The sequence below is a fragment of the Hylobates moloch genome, unplaced genomic scaffold (assembly GCF_009828535.3).
Source record: "Hylobates moloch isolate HMO894 unplaced genomic scaffold, HMol_V3 SCAFFOLD_14, whole genome shotgun sequence".
Classification (NCBI taxonomy): Eukaryota; Metazoa; Chordata; class Mammalia; order Primates; family Hylobatidae; genus Hylobates; species Hylobates moloch.
Genome location: NW_026652289.1, coordinates 45252775 through 45277922, shown reverse-complemented (window position 1 = coordinate 45277922; position 25148 = coordinate 45252775). Strand labels below are relative to the sequence as shown.

Sequence of the window (25148 nt, the reverse complement as noted above, 5' to 3'; positions counted from 1 at the left end):
TTCCTTGTACAGGTCTGTTGTGGGCATCCCGACCTGCGCGTCCCTGGTGCAGCTGCAGCCGGGGCGGAGCTACATTATCTATGTGCGAGCCCTCAACATGGGGGGCCCCAGCGTGAGGAGCGAGCCAGCTACAGTCCACACCATAGGTCTGTGCCCCAGCCCACACAGTCTCTGGGACCCAAAGTGGCCACTCTGTGGCAGACCCAGTGCTGCTATGACTTCACTGGGAAATTCATGAATATGCACAGATGTGGACATGTGGCAAGTCAGGCCAGAAGGAGTTCAGGGGTGTCCCACACTGCCCTAATTGCAAGTCAAATGGATCATTAAGAAGTCCCTCAATTCCTATTTCCCTTGGCAAATAGGTTAGAAATTCTTATCCATATACAGGCATTACAGCTAGAAGTGAAGAGCACAGCCTCTGGAATCAGAGGGGCTTGGGATTCAAGTTTAAGTTCTATCATTTGCCAGCTGATTTCTTAACCACCTTGTGCCTCCGTTTCCTCATCTACAAAATGGAAATAGTGACACCTGTTTCTAAGGGTCGTCGTGAGGATTGAACGGGATACTAGGCACACAAGACTGCCCAATGAGTGTTAATTGCCATCCTTGTTAACTGGACGCCTATTACTAGGCCAGGTCCAGGCTTAGGTGTATCCCACACGAAGGTAAGCCAGGGACCACCGCCCACGTGGAGAAAGCAAGTGATTGGCTGCGGGTCTTCTGTGTGTTCCTCCTCCCACAGGAAGCTACTTTCGCCTAAACAAGGACACCTGCCATCCCTGGCTGACCATTTCTGAAGATGGACTTACAGTCGTACGAAGTGAAAGGAGAACCCCCGCCAGGGAGCTGTCACCCAGCGACACTCGCTTCACCAGGTACTTTGTCAACCGCTCACAAGGGTGTTCTGTGAACTTCCCAAAGGTGCACTGTTACTCAGGTCAAATCCGAATATGGCATGGAGGCAGCCTCAAGGGAAAAGGAGTCCTAGAAATGAGTGAGGAGGGAGGAGCCTAATGGGGAGGGGACCCAGAGGAGTGTGGGCAAGAGGGGTCGGGCAGGTGTGGGCAGAAGAGCCCCCTGGGATGGTGAGGTTAGGGGAGGGCACGGTCCCCTGGGAGGGCATGGTCCCCGGGTCCTAGGCTGCCAGAGCTGGAGCAGCCAGAGGTCGTGAGGGTGGGACAGGAATTAATAGTGGAGGGTGTCCAAGTTCTTGGCATTCTGAACTTCTGAACAAAGAATTGGACAAAATGCACAAACAAGGCAAGGAAAGAGGCCAGGCACGGTGGCTCATGCCTGTAATCACGGCACTTTGGAAGGCCGAGGCAGGTGGATCACCTGAGGTCAGGAGTTCGAGACCAGCTTGGCCAACATGCCGAAACCCCATCTCTACTAAAAATATAAAAATTAGCTGGGCATGGTTGCGGGTGCCTGTAATCCCAGCTACTCGGGAGGCTGAGGCAGAAGAATTGCTTGAACCCGTGGGGGCAGAGATGGCACCACTACACTCCAGCCTGGGCAACAGAGTGAGCCTCCTTCTCAAAAAAAAAAAAAAAGAAACAGACACCTAAAAAAAAAAAAAAAAAAAAAAAAAAAAAGCAAGTAAAGAATGAAGCAACAAGAAAAAAAGCAAGTGAAGAATGAAGCAACAAGAGCAGAGATTTATTGACAACGAAAGCACACTCCACAGGGTGGGAGTGGGCCAAGCAAGCGGCTCAAGGGCCAGGTTACAGAATTTTCTGGGGTTTAAATATCCTCTAGAGGTTCCCACTGGTTACTTGGTGTACACCCTATGTATATGAAAAGGCTAAAGTGAAGTTACAAAGTCATTTACTTGGTGTACACCCTATGCAAATGAAGAGGATGTTTCCTGCCGTGCTGAAATACAAAGCTATTTACTTGGACTTAGAAGGTTGGGGTTTTTCCATTTAATTTAGTTCTAGGAAGTCCTTAGATTCCCTGCCCCCAGACCCTGTTCTCCTGCTTCACAGGGGTCATGCTGTAGGCTAGTGGGAGAACAGAAACAAGGACCCAGGTCTCCCACCGGTCAGCCCAGTGCTCTCTCTCCTGCACTGTGGTACCTTACAGCAAAACTCCTGATGGAAAACTGGCCATGGAGTGAGTCTGTTCCAAAGTTGGGGAAAACCATAATTGTGCTGGTGCATGACCTGTGGGCGGGGTGGCCCACCAAAGAGGCTGGCTGGCTGGTCCAGCTATTTCTAGAGTTTGGTACACAACACATGTTGAAATTACTTACATATTCCTTACTTCTTTCCAAACTTAACAGACAAAATAAGGGGCAAATAAAAACACTGAAATAGAAAAATCAAAGCAATGGGAGAAAAGAAAGGACACAGGCTAACTTCAAGGGCTAATTCAGTTTCTAGGATTAAACATAAATATGGCCTCTCAGCTTCCTGATATCCAGGGCAAAAATAGTTCTTGGTAGGTTGATTTTTAGAGTCAAGAGGATCTTCTAGGGAAGCAAAGGGGCTCTCGTATTAGGGCTGGAAGGGCCACTGATGGAAAACTATCCAGCCTCCTTAGCTGGGTCCTGGCTCTTCCTCTGACCCTGGCTTCCTGCTAGCCTTTTTACTGCACATGGGTTAAGCAGCTACTGTATGCAAGTGTCAGTGTGAAACAGCAGGTGCAGAGGAAAAAATTTTGTCCTTTCCTCCTCTGCCCTTTCAACCCAGGTTTGGGGGGTGTAGAGAGGAGTAAGAAGCAATAAAGGTATTGCCTGACTGGCACCAAAGCAGCATTTAAAGCTACTCTCATGGGCATTGTCATAAGCCCCTCTGACTGCAGCTGTGGGCCCAGGCAGTCCCCCTCCCTACCCTTCAACCTTTGCATCCACACAACTCTAGCATCTTTCTGCTGAGGTCTCTTTGACCCTCACAGGAAGCCCTCTTGGACAGGACCCCCTCAAAAACAGCACTAAGACAGCATCCCTGTGGTGGTTTCCAGTCACACCTGTTCCTGGAAAAACACACACCTTAGATGAGGCCACTGCTACTTCACTCTTCCTTTGTGTGAATAAGAAAGCTTTCTGGGCAGACAAAGCCTCAAGCATCTTCAACTTCAACCCTTTGTTGTTACACTGAAAAGCTGTGAACTCAGTTTTTGGCTCTCTCCTTCTAAACCTCTGCCTAGGGGGTGTATTTCTAACATCTCACCATGAAATACAGGAGTTCTTTACACCCATTGTTTGATTCTTGGCTTTTGGGGATCCAGCCAAATTGAGTTAGAGAGTCCCATTTTAATATCCTGTTGCCAATATATCTGTTGCCCTGTGAAACACTGTGCTGTCCTGGGGGATAAAGAGATGAAGATACAGTCCCTACCCACCTAAGACCCAGATCTCAAGTTGGGGAGACGTGCGTGCAAAAGGCACACATATTAAAGGTAAGGTAGATTTATGGACAAAGCATGGTAGGAGTCCCAAGGACAAAGACTTGGAAGGACAAAAGCATGAAGGATAAATAGGAGTTCTCTAGGCCAACAAGGCAGATAATTGCTTTGTACATATACATATGAAAGAAGCCGGAAAGATCATGTTTGGAGAAATATAAGGAATTTGGTATGTCTGCGGTATAGGATCCATGATGGGAAGAGGTGGAAGATAAGGCAGGAAAGTCGGAGAAAGTCCAATACACACACAAAGTTTGGATTTTATCCTCTATGTGGTGAGAATTATTGGAGGATTTAAAGCAGGTGAACAAGATCAGATTACATTTCAGAAGGATTCCAGTGCATGGTAGAACGTGAGCTGGGGAGGGAGAGGGAAAGGCAAAGGCAGATGGGAAACAAAGAGACCAGAGAGGAGACTATGGAGGGCTTGACTACGCAGCAGGGTGGGTGAGAGGAGCCAGGGAAGTCAACTGCTGTTGAGCACATAAAACCAACAAGGCTAGGTGGTCACCTGTTTAAAGGGCAACAGAGAGGGAGATGAGTCAGGGACTATCATATTGCCATATTTATAGAGTGCTTACCAAGTGCTAAATGTATTTCATCTCATGCAATCATCCTAACAGCCCTGTACTATTATCAATCCCAGTTGACGGATGAGAAAACTTAAAACACAGAGAAGTAACTTGCCCAAGAGTATAATGCTATTAAAGGTTGAAGCAGGAATCAAACTAGAAGGTGAGCTTGTAGCCACTACATTATTCCCGTCTTAGTTTTCCATCAAGGGGTTACCGGGTAGATAATGACTCTACTAACCAAAATGGAGATGTGAGAAGTATGTACCCCTCCCCACTACACCCTAAACTTTGGTAGATAAGAGGGGTGGGAATATGACTATTTCCATTTGGGACATTTGGAATTTGAAACAACAGGTGGAAATGTGAGTCTGGAGCTTGAAGCAGAGATGGCCTCATTTTATAGGTGAGGTAACCGAGGTAGAAGTTAACCAACATGCAACTTCCTTCCCAAAGCTTTGCTCGGGTAGTAAGAACTTGGGGTTTTGAAAGTAGAGAGAAAATTTTAAACTGAACAAATCTTTCTAGGGATGTTGAGGGCTATATATATTTTGGTTAATGTAGGAGTCTCCTGAAGAAGGTAGAACATTCACTTTGGAGATACTAATATAATTTGATTTTCACTGAAAACCTTCCTCTGTTGATACTTTGCTGATGTAGAACAGAACATAACTCTAATCTTTGTCAGTATAATTGTTCCCAGTGCAACCTTGGAGGTAGATTTTAATGATCTGTGAGAAATCTGCTATCTTGTTCTTCTTGGGCTGGCCTCTGAATTCTTGTCTTCCACCAGGAGTCATCCCTAACATGATGGCTACCTCAAAGGCCTTCCATGTTCATTTAGTACCATAAGCAATGGTGGTGAACTTCAAGCTTATGGTTCCCTTAACCGTGCTGTATTGTGTATTTTCAACCCTTTTCTTTTTTTATGAACAAGTGAACCAAACCTTTTTCTTTTTTTTTTTTTTTTTGGCAGCCAAGAGATCTTTATTGGAGAGGTAGAGGTCAGGTCGCGCGGGGGAGAGAGAGGAGAGAAAAGAAAAGAGAGGAGAGAAAAGAAGAGAGAGACCAAACCTTTTTCTACAAAAGCCCCATTTTAAAGAGCAAACAAAACTTGTTCTGTTGGTTTAGTGCCTCCTCCTCTCCCATTACCAAACAGTATCATAATCTCTAATCTTCAGCATCAGCCACTGAGCTTTGAGAGCTAAGGGTGCTTTACAAGTTAAGTATCCAGAAGCACCTACCACCACATTCGTAGACCACCGACTGATTGATCCCAGCAACTGGCGTCACTGACCTGCACAGCCAGGCTTGGGGCACCCCAGATCACACATGCTTCCACTTTCTAAAACCAGGTGTGTTGCTGTCATGGGAAATCTAATTCCAGTCCGAGGGCACCATTACTGGGAGGTGGAGGTGGATGAGCATTTGGACTACACAGTTGGTGTGGCCTTTGAAGATGTCCCTAAACAGGAGGATCTGGGAGCAAATTGCCTCTCCTGGTGCATGAGGCACACATTTGCATCATCAAGGTAAAGTAAAATCTGGATACTCACAATTAAAATTTGCTTTTGAAAGATTACAGCAAGACCTTTTCACTAGCAATAATTAAGACACACGTTATGTTTTACAAATATTCTAAGACGTTTCAGGAGTTGCTGCCAGCCACTTTCCCTAAAGTCCAAGTAAGAGGAGAAAGAACAGCTTTTCTCTGAGCTAAAAATAGCTAAAATTTATGGAGAATTATGTGCCAAGTACTCTTACATGCATTATCTCATTTACTTCTCACAATTGTGTTATCTCATTTTAAAAATCAGAATGCTGGGTACAGTGGTGTGCACCTGTAGTCTCAGCTACTCAGGAGTGAGGTGGGGGTATTGTTTGAGCCCTGGACTTCAAGGCCAGCTTGGGCAACATAGCAAGACCCCGTCTCTAAAAAAAAAAATAAATAAATAAACAAAAATAAAAGAATAAAAATAAGAAGACCACACCTCACAGCAATTAGATAATCCAAACCACATGGATTTGGAACTTGGATTCAAACTCAAGCAGTCTGGCTCCAAAGATTTCATTCCTAACCACTTAAGTGATTGATTTTTCATTTCTGTTCACCTTTAGTATTAAGCCAATAGTTTGCTTTGAAGCCCTAGTTCCATCTTTTTAAGTAAATGTGGGCAACAGGCTTAGTAGTTATGGCTAATTCTGGTTTGCTCCTGCTGCTGGGCACTCTGTCTTTATACAAGGAGTAGTTCCGTATGGTGGGAAAAAAAAGTCTCATGAAGCCCAGGCCAATGAATAAACTTTCAGACTTAGAAGGCCATGCTTACAACCTTCCTTCACCTCAAAAACTGAAAAACAAGACCCCACACTGCTTTCCTATCATACCTTATAAAATGGGGCCTCTGACCCTCCTTGGTTTGATGAATCCTATTAATGTTTATCCAATGTTCTCTGCCCACGATCTTCTATCATGGTTATTTACACATTATGTGTCATGCCCAAGCATAAGTGGGAAGACCAACTTCCCCCCGATAATAGATGAAGACTCTAATGAAATCTACTAAACCTCACACCCAGTTTGGGAAATCCAAGAATTACCATACACTGAGGCAGATACTTTATTTGGGGATTCTGCCTGAAGTAAGACTAAAGATCAAAGTCTGTTCTTTAGAAAGGCAAGAACAAGGGGCAGAGTAAAACTAAGGGAGCATAAAGAAAGCCTAGAAGTCCGTGTGTAGGGGGAGGAATAACGGGGGTAAGAAGACAGAATAGAAGAGGGGTGGAAACAGAAGAATGACAAAGGAAGGGCAAAAGCTACAGGCCAAATGCTAGAGCCAAGCCAGTTTCTTACAGATGTAGGGGTGTGTGTGTGTGTGTGTGTGTGTGTGTGTGTGTGCACGTGTGTGCGCGCACGTTACAAGTGGAGAATGAAGGTAAGGTATCCTAGGATAAGGTCTCCTAGCAGACTTGCATTTTTGGCTCATAGTATTAGACTCTATTGGTGGTAGCAGAGAAAGTAGAGGAAAGGACTCATATAGCTTCTGGCAGCTGCTTAGTTAAAATAAGGTGAAATGGGCTAGAGACAGGCAGGCTTCCTCTGACACATTTAGATCATATTCCAAGTGCTTATCCCAGTAGCCTAGACTAGCCTGTTGACTAGCCTGTTGAAGAGCTCTTCAAATATCTGTAGGTAGCAGGGTTAGGAAATTCCTGTGACAGGTTTTGATCTCTGCCATTTTTCAAAGTACACAGGATGCAGAGCATGGATAGTGATATAATATTGATTGGTAACAGGCCCACTGGCTCCCCACTCAATTTGAAAGTTTAAGAACTGGAGTAACTGTGCATAGAAGAGCTTATACCAAGAGGCCCATTTTATCACATGGAAAATCACAAGGTTCCCCATTTCAAATGTCTAATCCAAATTTTAAAAACATGTTCTATTCTTATGCTAGTTTAGATGCAAGAGAGTTCAGGATGCTATAGGTAAATTTCTTAGGTTAAGAGGTTGCTAGAGAAAAAATGATGTTTGAAAAATGTTTCGGCCAGGAGCAGTGGCTCACACCTGTAATCCCAGCACGTTGGGAGGCCAAGGCAGGCGGACTGCCTGAGCTCAGGAGTTCGAGACCAGCCTGGGCAACACAGTGAAACCCTGTCTCTACTAAAAATACAAAAATTAGCCGGGCTTGGTAGTGCACACCTGTAATCCCAGCTACTCAGGAGGCTAAGGCAGGGGAATCGCTTGAATCCAGGAGGCCGAGGTTGCAGTGAGCCGAGATTGTGCCACTGCACTCCAGCCTGGGTGACAGAGCGAGACTCTGTCTAAAAAAAAAAAAGAAAACGTTTCTTAGGACAAATTTTAGAAAAGAGATAGTTTAGAGAATATAGTTTTAGAAATGGCTTGTCACTTTGGTAGTCATTTAATACTAGAAAATAGCAAAATCACAGGACTATGAATAAAATTAGTATGAAATGTTCTATAGTCAATCTATAGAATTACTGAAACTTTATTATGTCAAATTTAATTTTCAGGCATAAGTATGAATTTCTGCACAACAGAACAACTCCAGATCTAAGAATAACAGTTCCACCAAAGAAGATTGGCATTCTATTAGACTATGAAAATTCAAAGTTGTCATTTTTCAATGTGGACCTTTCTCAGCATCTATATACATTTAGTTGTCAGCTTCACGAATTTGTGCATCCCTGTTTTTCTTTGGAAAAGCCTGGGTGTCTAAAGGTACATAATGGCATTTCAATGCCAAAACATGTTACTTTCTATTAGAACATTCTGATGTCCTGTTTCCTGTCTTCCATGCCTACCCCTCTCGCAGCCACTCACGCCTTAGCTGGCTGAACCGGCATTTAAGCACCATGTGCCCAGCACAATTTATGGCTCATGCTATTATCTGACAGACTGGTGTGCTGGTGCTCATTTCACCCAACCTGGATTCTAGTCCTGTGTGCTGCTACCTGTGTGCTGCTAGGATAGTCATTACCAGGCCCAGCTGTAAAATAAAGGCTCAGACTAAATGAACTCAAAAGTCTTTAAAGCTGTCAAACTGTATTTGTGTATATGCAAAATATCTTGAGTTTCCAGGACCTAGAGAGCTTGGGAGAGGAGGAGGGTAGTCTTAATGGCTCCAGCAGCACCAGTACACCCATGCACTTCATGAGTCAGCCAAGAATACACTTGAGAAGGCGAGAGGCTGTCTGTAGAGAACCAGGGAAGCCGTGTGCCCTTCTCAATGTCTTCCACCCTCGTTTTCCCAATAGTGAGCAGCACTGTGGTGAGGTCTCTTCCACTGTGTACTCTATATAATACCCTGTTCCACTCTTACACAGTATGCACCACTCTCTAATTTTGAAATTACCTCTATAATGCCTAATTCCATGAAGGGAGGGACAGTGCCTGTTTTGTTCATTGCTAGATCACCAAGGGCTAACACATAACAGCTGTCACCAAGTATTTGTTGAATAAATTAGTATCTTCTTCAGCCACTGCTCTTTGGCCTCTTACTGCTCTCCATGTGAAGGATGGCAGGGCTCTTTCAAAACTATAGCAAAGGGCCTATGGCCAAGAAATGGGAAAAAACCTAAAATGGAGGCAGCGTGAAAGAACAGAAGGGCATCTGTGGCATATTAGCAAATGTGCAACAATTTTTTAAAAGAAATTAACAGCCCACCAAAGGGCAAAGCTGAGCACGGGAAGGAAGACTGATCTCTAGCTAGGCGGCTTTCAGGCATCCTGCCTCACTGCCCCCAGGACATTCTGTGAGCTCAATGCCCAACTCCATCAGCTACATTCCTGGTTGTCCCGTTCAAGTTTCCAGTTGCCACTTAAGCTCTGCACACATAGCATTTTCAAAGCTTGTGAATGAAGCTGCAGAATAATTCCATTTGTGAAGCAATTACAATTCAGTATCATGTCCCACAGATGCCTCTAAACCCAGATATGCCCTAATCTCATCATTTAAGGTTTCGTGTTTAAAAAAACAAAAGTCCACTTTTATGTTTTCTGGAGAAACCCCATCTCTACTAAAAATACAAAAAATTAGCCAGGCATGGTGGTGGGCGCCTGTAATCCCAGCTACTCGGGAGGCTGAGACAGGAGAATTGCTTGAACCCAGGGGCAGAGGCTGCAGTGAGCCGAGATTGTGCCACTGCACTCCAGCCTTGGCAACAAGAGCGAAACTCTGTCTCAAAAATAAACAAACAAACAAACAAACAAAAAACCTCTGATGTTTTCCAGCACATGCAAAGTCTGACAAACTGAAACTCTCATCTCCTACTAAACTCTGCCTACTGGTATAAATGGCAGCTCAGATTCCTGAATTAACAATTCACACTGACAATTTAATAACTCGTTATAAACACACACACCTATCCTGCCAAGCTGGACTGTCTACTCTGAAACAAGGGACAGCAGATGTAAGCACAGAAATAGTTTGTTATAAACAATTAAAAGATACATATTATGTATATTTAACAATGTTCTTGGCCGGGCACGGCGGCTCACACCTGTAATCTCAGCACTTTGGGAGGCCGAGGCGGGTGGATCACAAGGTCAGGAGATTGAGACCATCCTGGCTAATACGGTGAAACCCCGTCTCTACTAAAAATACAAAAAATTAGCCGGGCCTGGTGGCGGGCGCCTGTAGTCCCAGCTACTTGGGAGGCTGAGGCAGGAAAATGGTGTGAACCCAGGAGGTGGAGCTTGCAGTGAGCCGAGATGGCACCACTGCACTCCAGCCTGGGCGACAGATCAAGACTCCATCTCAAAAAAAAAAAAAAAAAGTTCTCAGCTACTGAAATAGAAACTATCAAGTAAGAAACAGGATATCACAGAGAAGGCAAGTTTGAATTCAGGGTTCTAATAGGCTTTATGGAATACTACACATGTTAATATGAACACGGATAAATGGATTAAAAACTCAACACCTATAAAGTTTTAATTAAATTTTTATTTGACCAAGAAAAAACTGTCTAGAATTGTCTGACATTTAAAATCCACTTAAAGCAGATTAGCAACTTCTAGCATCAAATTATTCAGCATAAAGAGCCTTTGTTGAAACATCTTTCTCATTTATTTAGAAGAAAAACATCTAGAACAGAACCAAGCAAAACTTCTGTATTTTTGTAAAAAACCTCAATTCCTGAAACTACTATAAACAATGTACTAAAACTGTATTCAGCAAGGGACAGGATTTACCTCAAGGCCATGTTCACCTGCAACCTGCTGATAAGTCTGTTAAAAAACAAAGCAAAAAAGGAATTTTTAAAAATTAGACCACTGTAGCCACAATCCCTAACACTGGACAGTTAAAACAAAAAATATCAAAATCTGTTCTTTTCTTAGCTTTACCTGTATCGCTTTATAACTCCTGAGAAAGTCATTCACATAAGCTGTGGCCTCCCCACCTTAACAAACGGGAAAAAGAATATGTAAAACCACCACAGAATCTTGGTGTAAACGAACATGGGTTTAGTAATATAGAGTACAGTATTCAGAATTTAAGGCACCCTTACAAGTCAGAATTGGAAAGTTGGTTTGAGACTTGCAATCTAAAATGACACTGATTTCTGATAAAATTAAATAACTTTTATTTAGAAAAGTGTGTTTAATAAATTACTTCCTGCTGGTTCAAATGACACACAATCACTTGTATACATCCAATAAGATATTTCTGAAGTGTATACTTGATCAAAAGTAAAAAGCAGAACAAATGCATGGGCAGTGGGGCCTTTTTCTTAATACTTCTCATCCTCCAAAATCTGTTAAAATCATCATCTTCCACAACTCACACACTGGAAGCTGTCCACAGCACAATTCACTGTGATGTGGCATTCTGTAAATAAGACTGTATTGGTCTTGATGCAAGGAGGTTCAGCTACCAGACTGCACTATAAGAAAAGTCCTCTCCTCAACTTACCAAGACAACTTCTCCAATTTCTAGTCACCTTCCTATCAATTAGTAGAGCAAGATTCTCACATGTTCACTATGTCTTTCTCCAGTTTTCTCATCTATAAGTGTACTACTCCTATTTTCTATAGAAAGACAATGGAAAGTGTGTAATTGCTGTTGGTAGATAAGTAGGTCTTGAATTTATTTTGCAAACAAGACCTGTTCTATCTACCTTTTCATTTAGGAGGCTAAAAGCAGAGTCAGCTTGATTTCAAGGACTCTATTTTCTTAGTCTCCAGAAGAACATAACTTAATCCAGCTTTTAAAACACTGTCCTTTAACATGTCAAGATACTCAAAGATCATTTATAACTTCAAGCTATAGGAGATTAACTCTGTACATATGCTTGTTTCACTGTAACCAATGGTTAATTAATGCAAGAGAAAAGTTTGTTATTTGGAAAGAAGACCCCAGCTGGTCAGCATCTTTTCTGTCATCAGGAGGTCCCCTGGAAGGAGTATGACTATGACCTGGGCACAACAACTGCCCCTAAGTTAGTACTTATTTTAGAGTTGCTACTGAACAGGTGGTGGTTCTTGTCAAGTGTATCACGTCTGACTACTTTACTGCTTGTTTTCTGCTATCACCAATTCCAGAAAAAAAAAAAATTAAGCCCAACTCACTAATTGATTGCTTTTTCATTTTCCCAGACTGTGACAGAATCATGGTTTTTAGCTCTATTTTCACCTTACTCAAATCCTGGAGGAGTTAAACTAACATTTATTTGAAATGTTACAAATTAGCCTGCAGCTGATTCAAACAACATGTAGTCACTCAGACATAGCCAATAAAAATATTTTGGTAGTATAAACTTGGATTCTAACCTTGCTGTCTTTCCTACTCTCATTCCTAAGTCTAAATGTTAGGTCTCTTGCTTGAAAGGAATTTAAGAGATGCCCTTAAATTCAAAAAGACTGGATCGCAGAAAGGAATATAATCCATTCACTGGAAAGTACACAGCCAACAAAACAGATTTTCCAACTATGCGCTGTAACAATGCAGAAACACAGTTTTAGAGATGGCTTTACTGGGTATATATATTGCTGCTGGTAGACCCATCTATTATTCTGCCACCCAGAAAGATTCTTACCCTCCTACTTCCTTCCAAACATTCATTTAATTTAAAGGTGACAGGGAGAGGGAAGGAAAAAACAAGAAGCACGATCCAAAAGTAAGAACAGTACTCTGGAGAAAGGTAAAAGATACTCAACACTGTTTTTTGTACCATTTACAATTTATAAATCAGCCACAGAGTCCTAGGCACCCAGAATGGACCTCCCCTTCCTTGTCTACCTAATGCCTGTATAGCTCCAAAATCACCTCTTGGAAACACTGCCTTATTCCTCCCCCTCCCAGGAGAGGTTAAGTGCCACACTCACCTCTTTTAGATTACTTAAGTGGCTATACTGCAATCATTGACTTGTGTCTGCTCCACTTGACTATAAGCAAATTGAAGGCAGGGTTTGTGCCTTCATAATCTCTCAATGATCCGAAGATGGAAATAACTGCTTTGTGCTTTCAGGGAGCTCATATAGCTGCAAAGAGAAAAAAGACATCAAATTATCTTCCAAATCAAAGGAAAAGCCTCTTTATTAGAAAGCAAAGCAGCTTTCAAATTTGTGTGTGCCTGGGGAGTAGAAGGAAACATTAAAAATATGAACCTGCTGGGCCTGGTGGCTCATGCCTGTAATCCCAACACTTTGGGAGGCCAAGACGGGCAGATCACCTGAGGTCAGGAGTTCGAGACCAGCCTAGCCAACATGATGAAACCCCGTCTCTACTAAAAATACAAAAATTAGCCGGGCATGGTGGCACGGACCTGTAATCCCAGCTACTTGGGAGGCTGAGGCAGGAAAATCGCTTGAACCCAGGAGAGGGAGGCTATTCATGGCTTCCCCACAATGAACATCTGGTTGAATGAGCTCCTCAGTACTTCAGATATCCCCTATGTGATGTGAACAGTTTTTCAATATTTGCTAATGTATGGTTTTCTGGGCCTCAGGCTCACTTACTTTCTTCACAGGCTTGCCACTTTCCTACAACACATTTCCATTTCATAACATGAGAGAGATGACTGCAGTAATGCACAAGACACTTAAGCCACACATGTAAGATTACTTAAAACAGCTGAGGTTTGACTGCAGTGCACTCTACAGAATCAGTTTTCTAGGGTGAGCACATAGCTTGTTCACTGAACCCCAGGCCGTTCTGTGTAAATGTATGTAACAGGCAATGAAAGTTCCTTATTCACATATTGTTACTACACATTTGTTGCTAAAAGGGAAATGACAGAAGCGACGTGACAGACTCATCTCCATCTATAAACTATGGAAGATGTAGATGACTGACACAGTTCTAACTCCTAACACACACAGATTTTGCCTTTCACGGATTTATACTGTATGTAGACGTACATTACCACCCTCTTCACTCCTCCTTGCAACTCCCCATCAACCTTGTAAAAAAAGACGAATTGTCTAGCAATGGAAAGAAACAGTATGGTGTAGAACAAATAACTCCGGGCTGAAAATGAAGAAATCGCGCTTTCACTCTCGGCTCTGTTATTAACAAGCTGTATAATTTTCGGCCTATCTCCCCTCATCATGCTTCAGTTTAAGCTAAAAGGAGGGAGATGACCAAGATGGTTTTGCTCTGCTTCTGACACCAAATGACTGCCAGCAGATTCAGGAAGCTTAAGAATTACCAACTCCGTGTGTGTGTTCTAAAATTAATGCAACAGGTGCTGCTGCCTCCAGCAGGCGTCACCGATTCAGAATGTATGGGTTCTCGCAGGCCCTTATGGGACACAGGACAGCACAACCTATGTGAAAACTGTAAACTTCAGTCTGGTGAATGCATACTTCTCTTTTCCGCATTTATACTAACCTCAGCTCCGTGGGCTACCAAGCTCGTTCTTCAAATGAGGTGGAGAAATGTAAGCGCGATGAATGAGACCCAGGTCGCTGGTGGCGCTGAACCCCCAAAAGATACACACAGCGACAGATGCAAAGACCCCTCACCTCTACTCCCGTTCCCAGCCGCATCCTCTGAAACCTGATACGCCTGCCTGCCTACCAGGACGCTGCTGTCACTGGCTCTGCTGGGTGGCCAGAGACACGACTTACTCCACGCGACAGCCCCTTCAACGTCCCACCTTCCTAGTAAATCCCCTCTCCTTCCGGCGGAAAAGCCCTTCTCGTTTCCTGTGCGTGAGAGGAAGTCCCGCCCCACGCACCAGCGTGATACTACTGGATGCGCCAAGGAGCTTCACGCAGGCTCAGAACCGATCAGGTAGTTGACGTTATCCAGGAAAGTCGCATTGGACTCAGGGAAGGCCTGCACAGGATTCGGTTGTTGCTGGGTCCGAAGGCGGTAGGGAGTGGAGAGACGGCCGGGAGTCGCTCAGCGGGGTCTGGGAGAACGACTTGCAGATTCACATCTCCTCCGCCCGCGGATGTCCTCTGGGGAATTGAGGCTTCCTTCCTCAGCTGCCCTTGTTTCTCTCTTTGCTCCCGCTGCCTCTTGTTGTATTTGGTTTCTTACTATTTATGTAGCCTCGTTGCTTGCGGTTATAATGGCCACCACTTTACTGAGCATTCACTGTACAAGCATCTCGCAGCAGGTGCTCATAAGCGTCTGGCAATTCTTGGCCACTGCTGGAAGCCCAATCGTTCTTTTACCATGGAAGGGATTTGAGAGTCTACGTAATCCTGTACTCTAACATCCACATGGTACTCTCGGGGCTAGGGAGATAAAGTAGAAATTGAAATTGCCGTTATATTAGTTTTCTGAAGCTGCCATAACCAAGTACCGCACACTGGATAGCTTGAAACAACAGATACATTTTCTCGCTTTCTGGAGTCTAGAAGTCGGAAATCAAGATGTCAGTGGGGCCTTGCTTCTTCTGAGACTCTGAATAGAATCCTTCCTGCCTCTTCCTAGCTAATCGTGGGAGCCAGCAGTCATTGGTGTTCTTTGGCTTGTAGCTGCGTTACTCCATTCTTTTCTCTGTTATCAAATCGTATACTCCCTGGGTGTCTCTGTCTCTGTGTCTTTTATAGGAACACCAGTCCTGTTAGGTAAAAGGCTCACCTTACTCCAGTATGACCTGATCATGACTAATCACATCTGCAATGACACTCTTTCCAAATAAGGTCACATTTTGAGGTTCCAGGAAGGATACGAATTTTGAGGGTAACCCAGTACAGCTGTTAAAGTTCTCAAGAAGTAGACAAACGAAGACTTGACAAATGTAGTACAAGTGGATTCAAATTCAGTTCAGTTTTATCTGAGTGTTCATAGACATTCGGGGTATCCCTTTAAAGGATGGGTAGGGGCCGGGTGTGGTGGCTCATGCTTGTAGTCCCAGCACTTTGGGAAGCCAAGGTGGGCGGATCAGTTGAGGTCAGGAGTTTGAGCCCAGCCTGGCCAACATGGTGAGACCCCACCTCTACTAAAAATACAAAAATTAGCCGGACGTGGTGACAGGTGCCTGCAGTCCCAGCTACTTGGGAGGCTGAGGCAGGAGAATCGCTTGAACCTGGGAGGTTGCAGTGAGCCGATATCGTGCCACCGTGCTCCAGCCTGGACAGCAGAGCAAGACTTGGTCTCTAAATAAATAAATAAAAAATACATGGTGGGTAAGATTTGAATGTGCCATCATAGACTGTCAGAGACAGCATTCTGGGCAAAAGAAATGTCACAGACAGGAAGCACGGGTTGAACTGTAAAATAAATTAGATTAAAGCAGGAAAGATCTTCACTGCATGCTGAAGAGTTTGGAGCCTATTCTTTATATAAAATTAGGAGCAAATCAGCATATTTCAGCAACTTAGTTGTGCTTTGAAGATTAATTTACCAGTTTGGGCCAAGCCTGCTTTACATTTCTTGCTCCAGCTTAAGAAGTCTTAAATCGTATCATCTGAGCATAACGTGCTGTTTTCATCCTAGTGTCTCTGCTCGTCCTGTCTCCTCTGCCTGGAATGCTGCCATGGAGCTACGTAACATTCACTTGTCCATTTTTTTTTGTCCTGGAAATTGTATTATAGCATGGTGATCTTTCCAAATAACTCTATTTGGTCAAAGTATATTATTATTTTGACACACTATTAGGTTTCATTATTTATTTAGGATGTTTATTTAGAATGAATGATATTGGTACATAGGAGGTTTTTGTACTATATTAATCGGCTATTGATACTTAAAGTTATACTAGATTTCTTAAATTTATTTGTATTTCATATTTGCCTATGGTCTGAAATAATTTAACTTTAGAATGATCTGCTCTTTTAAGGATGCAGAACTCAGTTATAAAATTATTATATAGTATTATATGGTGTGTTTTAAACCATGTAGTCTACTCTCTTCTGTGGTAATTGGACTATTCAACTTCTCTACTTTTTCTGGGATCAATTATGATAATTTATATTGTGTTTAAAGTCGTTAATCACAAGTGGGTTTTGGATTTTGTGAAATACTGTTTCTGCATCTATAGTCATGATTATGGGATTTTTCTTCTTTAGCTTGTTGATGTGATGATGGGTTACCTTCATTGATGTTTGAATGTTGAACTAGCTTTCCATACCTGGGATAAATCCCACTTGGTGATTGATATGGTTTGGCTCTGTGTCCCCACCCAGATTTCATCTTGAATTGTATTCCCATAATTCCCACGTGTTGTGGGAGGGACCCGGTGGGAGATAATTTGAATCATGTTGGTTCTCCCATACTGTTCTCATGGTAGTGAATAACTCTCATGAGATCTGATGGTTTTATCAAGGGTTTCTGCTTTTGCATCTTCCTCATTTTCTCTTGCTGCTGCCATATAAGAAGTGCCTTTCGCCTCCTGCCATGATTCTGAGGCCTCCCCAGCCATGTGGAACTGTAAGTCCAATTAAACCTCTTTTTCTTCCCAGTCTCAGGTATGTCTTTAACAGCAGTGTGAAAACAGACTAATACAGTAAAAGTGTATAATTCTTTTTCTACATTGTTGGATTAAATTTGCTAATGTTTTATTGAAGATTTTTGCATCTATGTTTATGAGAGATATTGGCCTGTCATTTTCTTTTCTTTGTCTGGTTTTGGTATTAGGGTGATGTTGGCCACCTAGAATTAGGAAAGCCAGGCACAGTGGGTCACACCTGTAATCCCAGCACTTTTGGAGGCTGAGGCGGGTGGATCACTTGAGGTCAAGAGTTTGAGACCAGCCTGACTGACATGGTGAAACCCCATCTCTACTAAAAATACAAAAATATTAGCCAGGCGTGATGGTGCGTGCCTGTAATCCCAGCTACTTGGGAGGCTGAGGCAGGAGAATCGCTTGATCCCGGGAGGTGGAGGTTGCAGCAAGCTGAGATGGCACCATTGCACTCCAACCTGGGTGACAAGAGCGAAAATCCATCTCAAAAAAAAAAAAAAAAACATTAGTTACGAAAGATTCTCTCTACTTCTATCTTTTGAAAGAGACTATAGATAATTTGCATAATTTCTTCCTTAAATGTTTCATAGAATTCACCAGTTAGACCATTTGGACCTGGTACTTTCTGTTTCTGAAAGTTATCAATTATTGATTTCATTTTAAAAATAGATATAGGCCTATTCAGATTGTTTCTTCTTGTGTGAGTTTTGCCAGATTGTGTCTTTCAAGAAATTGGTCCATTTCATTTAGGCTACCAAATTTATGAGCGTAGAGTTTTTTTCTTGTTTTTGTTTTTGGGCATAGAGTTTTTATCACCCTTTTAATCTTCATGGGATCTGTAGTGACGTTCTCCTCTTTCATATGCCTTCTCAATTTTTTTTGTAGTTAGATTACTAGAAGTGTTTTGCTTTTATTGCTTTTTTTCAAAAACAAGCTTTTTGGTTTCAATGATTTTTCTCTATTTTCTGTTTTAAATTTCACTGATTTCTGCTCTAATTTTTATTATTTGTTTTCTTCTACTTACTTTGTATTTAATTAACTCTTCTTTTTCTGTTTTCCTAAGGTGAAAGCTAAAATTGATTTTAGATCTTTCATTTTGTCTAATATATGCATTCAGTGGTGTTAATTTCCCTCTAATCACTGTTTTAACTGCTTCCCACAAATTTTGATTATGTTTTAACTTTCATTTAATTCAAAATATTTTTAAATTTCTCTTGAAATTTCTTCTTTGGCTCATATGTAAATTAGAAATATATTGTTTAATCTCCAAATATTTTGAGATTTCTAAGTTATTTTTCCATTATTGATTTCTAGTTAAATTCCATTGTTGTCTGAGAGCAGACATTGTATAATTTCTATTCTCCTAAGTGGGTTAAAGTGTATTTTATGGCCCAAAATGTAGTCTCTCCTGGTGAATGTTCCCTATGAGCTTAAGAAAAATGTGTATTTTGCTGTTGTTAAATGAAGTTGTCTACAGATGTCAATATTATCCAGTTGATTGATGGTGTTGTTGAGTTCAACTGTGTCTTTACTGATTTTCTTCCTGCTGGATCTGTCTATTTCTGATAGCGATATGTTGAAATCTCCAACTATGACAGTGGATTCATCTGTTTTTCTTTACAGTTCTATCAGTTTTTACCTCACATATTTTGATATTATGTTGCTAGTCACATACACTTTAAGGACTGTTATGTCTTCTTGGAGAAATAACTTCTTAATCATTACATAATGCTTCTCTTTATCCCTGATAACTCCTCTTTTTTTTTTTTTTAGAAGAAATTTCTACTTTGTTTTTTTTTTCTCAGGCTGGAATGCAGTGGTGCAATCACAGCTCGTGGCTCACTACAGCCTTGACTTCTGGGGTCTGGTGATCCCCCTACCTCAGCCTCCTGAGTAGCTGGCACCACAGGCGTGCGCCACCATGCTCAGCTAATTTTTGTATTTTTAGTAGAGACAGGGTTTTGCCATGTTTCCCAGGCTGATCTTGAACTCCTGAGCTCAAGTGACTCACCTGCCTTGTCTTCCCAAAGTGCTGAGATTACAGGCCTGACCCACTGTGGCTGGCCTATCCCTGATAACTTTTCCTTCATTGAATTCTGCTCCGTCTGAAATTAATATAGCTATTCCTGCTTTCTTTCTTTCTTTCTTTTTTTTTTGAGATGGAGTCTCACTCTGTCACCCAGGCTGGAGTGCAGTGGCATGATCTCGGCTCACTGCAAGCTCCGCCTCCCAGGTTCACGCCATTCTGCTGCCTCAGCCTCCTGAGTAGCTGGGACTACAGGCGCCTGCCACCATGCCCGGCTAATTTTTTGTATTTTGTTTAGTAGAGACGGGGTTTCACCGTGTTAGCCAGGGTGGTCTCGATCTCCTGACCTCGTGATCTGCCCGCCTCGGCCTCCCAAAGTGCTGGGATTACAGGCGTGAGCCACTGCACCTGGCCTCTTTCTTTTATTTATTTATTTTTTTTACTTGACACGGACTGCCTGAACATCCCACTGCTTTCTTTTGATTAGTGTTAACATGGTATATATTTCTTTTTTACACATTTCCTCTTACTCTATATTTGTCTTTAAAGTGTGTTATTTTGTACACAATGTATAGTTGGATCTTTTTTTTTTTTAATTTACTCTGACAATCTTTGTCTTTTAGGTGCATTTAAACCATTGATATTCAACGTGATTATTATTATTCTTTTTTGAGACAGTGTCTTACTCCCATTGCCCAGGCTGGAGTGCAGTGACATGATCTTGGCTCCCTGTACCCTTGACTTCCTGGGCTCAGGTGATTTCTGCCACCTCAGCCTCCCAAATAGCTGGGACTACAGGCACACTAAGCCCCACTAATTTTTTGTATTTATTTAGTAGAGACAGGGTTTTGCCATGTGGTCCAGGCTGGTCTCAAACTCCTGGGCTCAAGTGATCCACTTGCCTTAGCCTCCCAAAGTGCTGAGATTACAGGCATGAGCCACCATGCCCGGCCTCACAGTGATATAGTTGAATTAATATCTATCATATTTGTTACTGTTTTCTATTTGTTGCCCTTCTTTTTTTTTTTTTTTTTTTTTTGAGATGGAGTCTAGCTCTGTCGCCCAGACTGCAGTCTGCAGTGACATGATCTTGGCTCACTGCAACCTCTGCCTCCTGGGTTCAAGCAATTCTCCTGTCTCAGCCTCCCAAATAGCTGGGATTACAGGCACACACCACCACGCCTGGCTAATTTTTGTATTTTTAGTAGAGATGGGGTTTCGCCATGTTGTCCAAGCTGGTCTCGAACTCCTGACCTCAGGTGATCCACCCACCTCGGCCTCCCAAAGTGCTGGGATTATAAGTGTGAGCCACCACGCCTGGCTGCCCTTGTTCTTTATAACTATTTTTGTCTTCTACTTTTTTTCTGCCTTTCGTGGCTTTTTTTTTTTTTTTTTTTTGAGACAGAGTCTTGCTCTGTCGCCCAGGCTGGAGTGCAGTGGCCCAATCTCAGCTTACCGCAATCTCCACCTCCCCAGGTTCAAGTGATTCTCCTGCCTCAGCCTCCCAAGTAGCTGGGACTACAGGCACATACCATGACGCCCGGCTAATTTTTGTATGTTTAGTGAAGACAGGGTTTTGTCATGTTGGCCAGACCGGTCTCAAACTCCTGACCTCAGATGATCCACCTGCCTTGGCCTCCCAAAGTGCTGGGATTATGGGCATGAACCACCATGCCTGGCCCTTTTTGTGGCTTTAACTGAGCCTTGTATGGAATCCCATTTTTATTCACTTGTTACCATATCACTTATACTTCTTTTTTTACTTTTTTTTTTTTGGAGATGGAGTCTCACTCTGTTGCCCAGGCTAGAGGGCCGTGGCGCGGTCTTGGCTCACTGCAACCTCCACCTCCCAGGTTCAAGCGATTCTCCTGCCTCAGCCTCTCAGGTAGTTTGGATTATAGGCGCCTGCCACCATGCCTGGCTAATTTTTTGTATTTTTAATAGAGACAGGGTTTCAACATGTTGGCCAGGCTGGTCTTGAACTCCTGACCTCAGATGATCCACCCACCTCGGCCTCCCAAAGTGCTAAGATTACAGGCGTGAGCCACTGCACCCAGCCCCCTCTAGTTTCTTTCAGGATTTTTTTTCTTTATCTTTGATTTTCTGTAGTTTGAAAATTATATGCCTGGTTGCAGTTTTCTGTTTTTGTTTTTTCTATTTATCTGCTTAGTGTTCTCTGAGCTTCCTGGATCAGTAGTTTGGTATCTGACATTAATTTGGAGAAACTCTCAAGTCATTATTCTTTCAAACAATATGAATAATTTATTCTATTCTTTTCTTTTTTCTCCTTCTGGTATTCATAATATGCATATGCTATATCTTCTGTAGTTGTTCCATAGTTTTTAGATAGTCTCTTCTGGTTTTTTTTTGTTTTTTTTTTTTTTGTCTTTGTTCTCTTTTATTGCCAGTTTGAAAGCTTCCTATTGGCTGGACATGGTGACTTAACGCCTATAATCCCAACACTTTGAGAGGCCAAGGCAGGTGGATTGCCTGAGCTCAGGAGTTCAAGATCAGCCTGGGCAACACAGTGAAATCCCGTCTCTACTAAAATTCAAAAAATTAACCGGGCATGCGGTGTATGCCTGTAGTCCCAGCCTGGGCAACATGGTGAAACCCCATCTCTACTAAAAATACAAAAAATTAGCCGGGCGTGGCATCATGCGCCTGTAGTCCCGGCTAATCGGGAAGCTGAGGCAGGAGAATTGCTTGAACCTGGGAGGTGGAGGTTGCAGTGAGCTGAAATCACGCCACTTCACTCCAGCTCAGGCAATGAAGTGAGACTCCATCTCAAAAAAAAAAGGAAAAAGGTTTCTGTTGATATATCATCATATATCATAGCTTTCCTCACCATGTCCAGTCTATTAGCCCATCGAAGACATTTCTTCATTTTCTATTCACAGTGTTTTTTATCTCTTGCATTTTTTTGGTTTTTTGTTTTTATTTTATTTTGTTTATTTATTTATTTTGGAGATAGAGCCTCACTCTGTTACCCAGGCTGGAATGCAGTGGCATGATCTCGGCTCACTGCAACTTCTGTTTCCCGGGTCTGGGTTCAAGAGATTCTCGTGCCTCAGCCTCACAAGAAGCTGGGACTACAGGCAGGCACCACCACCCCCAGCTAATTTTTTTGTATTTTTAGTAGAGACAGGGTTTCACCATGTTGCCCAGACTGATCTTGAACTCCTGAGCTCAGGCAATCTGCCCCACTTCGGCCTCCCAAAGTGTTAGGATTATAGGTGTAAGCCACCGCTCCCAGCGTCTTTTTGGTTCTTTCTAAGGATTTCCATCTCTCTGTTTACACTGACCATCTGTTCTTGCGTGCTGTCTACTTTACCCATTAAAGCTGTTAGTATATTAATCAAAGTTGTTTAAAATTTCTTGTCTAGTAATTCCAACATTCCTGCTATGTCTGGTTCTGATGCTTGCTCTGTCTTTTCAAAATGTGTGTTTTGCCTTTTAGTTTGCCTTGTAATTTTTTCTTCATAGCTGGACAGGATGTACCGGCTAAAAGGAACTGCTGCAAATAGGCCTTTAGTAATGTGGGGGTAAGGTGTGGGGAGAGGGGAAGTATTCCTCTATGAACCCTGTGATTAGGTCTTAGTCTTTTAGTGAGCATGTGCTTCTGGAATGTGAACTTTACAAATGCTTCTCAGTTTTTTTCTTCCCCCTTAGGTGGGACAAGATGGCCAGAGTGGGCTGGAGTTAGGCATTTTTCCCTTCTCCCAGGCCAGTTAGGCTCTGATAAAACTCCAGCAATTTAGGCTCTGATTAAATATTTCTCCCGAGGGCAGACTTTGTTAAGAACAGCATGCTCTGGCATGTTTCAAAACGGTTCTTTTTCTTCTTCTGCTAGAAGCATCACAAGATTTTTCCCTAATATTTATTGTGAGAACCTGGTCAAACTCTTGGAGGTAAAACTCACAGAAGCTTGGGTTCTCCCTCCCCTGTTTCTGGTTTCTCCTGGAATTTTTGACTTTCAGACTTGTCTACACCTAGCCTCTGGCAATTCAATTACAGTTCATATTTTTCTGCCCTGGCATTGGTTCCTTTGGAGATTTCTGCTCTGGGTAGCTTGTGACTTTTGTACATACCTGTCTGCCTCTCCAATTTTGGGGATAGTGGTTTGCCCTGTGACCTCACTTTTCTTCTGGATTTAAGAAAAATTATTTCAGTTTGTTAAGCTTTTTTGTCTTTCTTTCTTTTTTTTTTTTTTTTGAGACAAAGTCTTGCTCTGTTGCCCAGGGTGGAGTGCAGTGGCGTGATCTCACCCATCTTTATTTCACATGGGAAGTATTCCTCAAATGTTTGGAGTGGGGGGGGGTCTTGACTGTTTATATTTTTTAATGAAGTAATAAGTGGATTGTGAGCTCTCTTGTGTGGAACTTGTCTGCTGGCCAAGATGATGGGACAGGAATGCTGATATTTTACTGTAATGGGTAGAATGCAGGGGATTTTCTATGGAGCCCTTAGATTATTTACAGAATAACGTTTCATCATGATGTGTGAATGTATGGGAAGTTGTGGATGGTCTCTGTTCCTCCTATCACACCCTCACCCTGGGGGTAGATTCTTGGCTGTAAGGCATTCTGCATGCAGAGGTGGAAGGGAAGGAAAACTGTTTCATATGTGGAATCTTGGCCTTATATCTCATTCCTGTACTCAGTTGTCTCTGATATTTCCTGTTTCTGGACCCTTCTAGCATTCCGTAGTGTGAAATTTTTTTCCTGGGCTATATCTCCCACCCTCCGCAGTTTCTTCTGCTTCCCCCGCATCAGTTATCATTCCTTCATCAGCTATCTTCCAAAATTTCTTTGAAATCTCTGATCTACTAAATGATCTTTTCCCCATTCTCTTGTTTAGATCTTTATGTTTCTTTTCCCATTCTCTTATTTATATCTTTATGTCTCTTTTTATTTCTTAAGTATGATTTTAATGAAATCTTAGGAGGGTGAGATGATAAATCAAGTTTTCAATTCTAACAAGGCAAAAACAAGCTCATCAAGTGTTCACTAGTTGGGAGCTGTGGCTCACACCTGTAATCTCAGCACTTTGGGAGGCCGAGGTAGGGCAGATTGCCTGAGCTCAGTAGTTCAAGACCAGCCTGGCCAACATGGTGAAACCCCATCTCTACTAAAAATACAAAAATTAGCCAGGTGTGGTGGTTCATGCCTGTAATGCCAGCACTTTGGGAGGCCGAGGTAGGGCAGATTGCCTGAGCTCAGGAGTTCAAGACCAGCCTGGCCAAGATGGTGAAACTCCATCTCTACTAAAAATACAAAAATTAGCCAGGTGTAGTGTTGGGCGCCTGTAATCCCAGCTACTCGGGATGCTGAGGCAGGGAGAATGCTTGAACCCAGGAGTTGGAGGTTGCAGTGAGCCTAGATCACGCCACTGCACTCCAGCCTGGGAGTCAGAGTGAGACTGTCTCAAAAAAAAAAAAAAAAAAAAGTTCACTGATTAAATTATGGTCTATTCATACAGTAGAATACTAGGCAGTCATTTAAAATGATGCAAGCAGGCCGGGCGCGGTGGCTCACGCCTGTAATCCCAGCACTTTGGGAGGCCAAGGCAGGTGGATCACCGAGGTCAGGAGTTCGAGACCAGCCTGACCAACATGGAGAAACACCATCTCTACTAAAAATACAAAATTAGCCAGGGGTGGTGACGCATGCCTGTAATCCCAGCTACTCGGGAGGCTGAGGCAGGAAAATTGCTTGAACCCGGGAGGCAGAGGTTGCGGTGAGCCGAGATTGTGC

General features: G+C 42.8%; 1 protein-coding gene, 2 long non-coding RNA genes and 1 other non-coding gene across 7 annotated transcripts in view; 2 read left to right on the top strand and 2 right to left on the bottom strand.

The window, feature by feature from the left end:
- FSD2 (fibronectin type III and SPRY domain containing 2) overlaps positions 1 to 8980 on the top strand; it is a 30557-nt gene extending 21577 nt beyond the window's left edge. Inside the window, exons 9-12 of the mRNA XM_032176103.2 lie at positions 13 to 146; positions 746 to 878; positions 5339 to 5515; positions 8016 to 8980. Of these exons, the coding sequence (XP_032031994.1) occupies positions 13 to 146; positions 746 to 878; positions 5339 to 5515; positions 8016 to 8268 (697 nt within the window). The 3' untranslated portion in view covers positions 8269 to 8980. The remainder of the gene's footprint in view (positions 1 to 12; positions 147 to 745; positions 879 to 5338; positions 5516 to 8015) is intronic.
- Positions 1 to 14618, bottom strand: part of LOC116482547 (uncharacterized) — a 53799-nt gene extending 39181 nt beyond the window's left edge. Inside the window, exons 1-5 of one of the 3 annotated variants that reach the window (XR_009209722.1) lie at positions 14336 to 14618; positions 12829 to 12984; positions 10849 to 10904; positions 10696 to 10731; positions 10428 to 10588 (exon numbers count right to left, since the gene is read on the bottom strand). This is a non-coding gene — a long non-coding RNA (uncharacterized LOC116482547). Of the gene's footprint in view, positions 1 to 10427; positions 10732 to 10848; positions 10905 to 12828; positions 12985 to 14335 lie in introns of those variants that run through there. The other 2 variants (XR_004251890.2, XR_009209721.1) reach the window with 2 other exon arrangements.
- LOC116482794 (small Cajal body-specific RNA 15) lies at positions 11562 to 11688 on the bottom strand. The gene has a single exon (XR_004252058.1). It is a non-coding gene; the product is annotated as a small Cajal body-specific RNA 15 (non-coding RNA).
- Positions 14619 to 14696: 78 nt separating the features above from the next.
- Positions 14697 to 25148, top strand: part of LOC131381177 (uncharacterized) — a 33971-nt gene continuing 23519 nt past the window's right edge. For both annotated transcript variants that reach the window (XR_009209723.1, XR_009209724.1), the window contains exons 1-2: positions 14697 to 14740; positions 16400 to 16501. This is a non-coding gene — a long non-coding RNA (uncharacterized LOC131381177). The remainder of the gene's footprint in view (positions 14741 to 16399; positions 16502 to 25148) is intronic.